At 52.0% G+C, this 3,060-nt stretch overlaps 1 protein-coding gene across 1 annotated transcript; it reads left to right on the top strand.

Annotated features, from left to right (window-relative positions):
- Positions 1 to 1,216: 1,216 nt before the first annotated feature.
- Positions 1,217 to 2,806, top strand: LOC111609920 (GATA zinc finger domain-containing protein 15-like; the record flags this gene model as incomplete). Its single annotated transcript, XM_023341231.1, has 2 exons — positions 1,217 to 1,491; positions 2,662 to 2,806. Coding segments are annotated over 2 exons (420 nt in total), but the record flags the coding sequence as incomplete, so codon positions are not given.
- Positions 2,807 to 3,060: the final 254 nt, after the last annotated feature.

The following is a 3,060-nucleotide window of genomic DNA, read 5'->3' as shown; positions in this document are numbered from 1 at the left end:
CTCCAACTACAACCACGGCAGCTCCAACAACAACCACAGCAGCTCCCACTACTTCCACAGCAGTTCCAACAACCACAGCAGCTCCAACTACAACCACAGCAGCTCCAACCACAACCACAGGAGTTCCAACCACAACCACAGAAGCTCCAACTACAACCACAGCTGCACCAACCACAACCACAGCAGCTCCAACTACAACAGCACCTCCATCAACAACCGCAGCGACTCCACCTACAACCACAGCAGCTCCAACAACAACGACTGCAATGCCAACCACAACCACAGCAGCTCCAACAACCACGGCAGCTCCAACCACTACCATAGAAGCTCCATCAACAACTGCAAATCCAACCACAACCACAGGAGTTCCAACCACCACCACAGTAGCTCCAAACACAACCACAGGAGTTCCAACCACAACCACATCCTCTCCAACAACAACCACATCCTCTGCAACTACACCCACAGCAGCTCCAACCATTACGACAGAAGCTCAAACTACAACCACAATAGCTCCATCAACAACCATAGCAGCTCCAACTACAACAGCACCTCCATCAACAACCGCAGCGACTCCACCTACAACCACAGCAGCTCCAACAACAACGACTGCAATGCCAACCACAACCACAGCAGCTCCAACAACCACGGCAGCTCCAACCACTACCATAGAAGCTCCATCAACAACTGCAAATCCAACCACAACCACAGGAGTTCCAACCACCACCACAGTAGCTCCAACCACAACCACAGGAGTTCCAACCACAACCACATCCTCTCCAACAACAACCACATCCTCTGCAACTACACCCACAGCAGCTCCAACCATTACGACAGAAGCTCAAACTACAACCACAATAGCTCCATCAACAACCATAGCAGCTCCAACTACAACAGCACCTCCATCAACAACCGCAGCGACTCCACCTACAACCACAGCAGCTTCAACTACAACCACAGCAGCTCCAACAACAACCACATCCTCTGCAACTACAACCACAGCAGCTCCAACCACAACCACATCCTCTCCAACAACAACCACATCCTCTGCAACTACAACCACAGCAGCTCCAACCACTACGACAGAAGCTCAAACTACAACCACAATAGCTCCATCAACAACCACAGCAGCTCCAACCACAACCACTGCAGCTCCAACCACAACCACATCCTCTGCAACTACCACCACAGCAGCTCCAACCACAACCACATCCTCTCCAACAACAACCACAGCAGCTCCAACCACAGCAGCTCCAACCACTACGACAGAAGCTCAAACTACAACCACAATAGCTCCATCAACAACCACAGGAGCTCCAACTACAACAGCACCTCCATCAACAACCGCAGCGACTCCACCTACAACCACAGCAGCTCCAACAACAACGACTGCAATGCCAACCACAACCACAGCAGCTCCAACAACCACGGCAGCTCCAACCACTACCACAGAAGCTCCATCAACAACTGCAAATCCAACCACAACCACAGGAGTTCCAACCACCACCACAGTAGCTCCAACCACAACCACAGGAGTTCCAACCACAACCACAGCAGCTCCAACAACAACGACTGCAACACCAACCACAACCACAGCAGCTCCAACCACAACCACTGCAGCTCCAACCACAACCACATCCTCTGCAACTACCACCACAGCAGCTCCAACCACAACCACATCCTCTCCAACAACAACCACATCCTCTGCAACTACAACCACAGCAGTTCCAACCACTACGACAGAAGCTCAAACTACAACCACAATAGCTCCATCAACAACCACAGCAGCTCCAACTACAACAGCACCTCCATCAACAACCGCAGCGACTCCACCTACAACCACAGCAGCTCCAACAACAACGACTGCAATGCCAACCACAACCACAGCAGCTCCAACAACCACGGCAGCTCCAACCACTACCATAGAAGCTCCATCAACAACTGCAAATCCAACCACAACCACAGGAGTTCCAACCACCACCACAGTAGCTCCAACCACAACCACAGGAGTTCCAACCACAACCACATCCTCTCCAACAACAACCACATCCTCTGCAACTACACCCACAGCAGCTCCAACCATTACGACAGAAGCTCAAACTACAACCACAATAGCTCCATCAACAACCATAGCAGCTCCAACTACAACAGCACCTCCATCAACAACCGCAGCGACTCCACCTACAACCACAGCAGCTCCAACAACAACGACTGCAATGCCAACCACAACCACAGCAGCTCCAACAACCACGGCAGCTCCAACCACTACCATAGAAGCTCCATCAACAACTGCAAATCCAACCACAACCACAGGAGTTCCAACCACCACCACAGTAGCTCCAACCACAACCACAGGAGTTCCAACCACAACCACATCCTCTCCAACAACAACCACATCCTCTGCAACTACACCCACAGCAGCTCCAACCATTACGACAGAAGCTCAAACTACAACCACAATAGCTCCATCAACAACCATAGCAGCTCCAACTACAACAGCACCTCCATCAACAACCGCAGCGACTCCACCTACAACCACAGCAGCTCCAACAACCACGGCAGCTCCAACCACTACCACAGAAGCTCCATCAACAACTGCAAATCCAACCACAACCACAGGAGTTCCAACCACCACCACAGTAGCTCCAACCACAACCACAGGAGTTCCAACCACAACCACAGCAGCTCCAACTACAACAGCACCTCCATCAACAACCGCAGCGACTCCACCTACAACCACAGCAGCTCCAACAACAACGACTGCAACGCCAACCACAACCACAGCAGCTCCAACAACCACGGCAGCTCCAACAACCACCACAGTAGCTCCAACCACAACCACAGGAGTTCCAACCACAACCACAGCAGCTCCAACTACAACAGCATCTCCATCAACAACCGCAGCGACTCCACCTACAACCACAGCAGCTCCAACAACAACGACTGCAATGCCAACCACAACCACAGCAGCTCCAACAACCACGGCAGCTCCAACCACTACCATAGAAGCTCCATCAACAACTGCAAATCCAACCACAGGAGTTCCAACCACCACCACAG

This window comes from Xiphophorus maculatus, chromosome 10 (assembly GCF_002775205.1).
Source record: "Xiphophorus maculatus strain JP 163 A chromosome 10, X_maculatus-5.0-male, whole genome shotgun sequence".
NCBI classification, from domain to species: Eukaryota; Metazoa; Chordata; class Actinopteri; order Cyprinodontiformes; family Poeciliidae; genus Xiphophorus; species Xiphophorus maculatus.
This window is presented reverse-complemented; position numbering and strand designations above follow the sequence as displayed.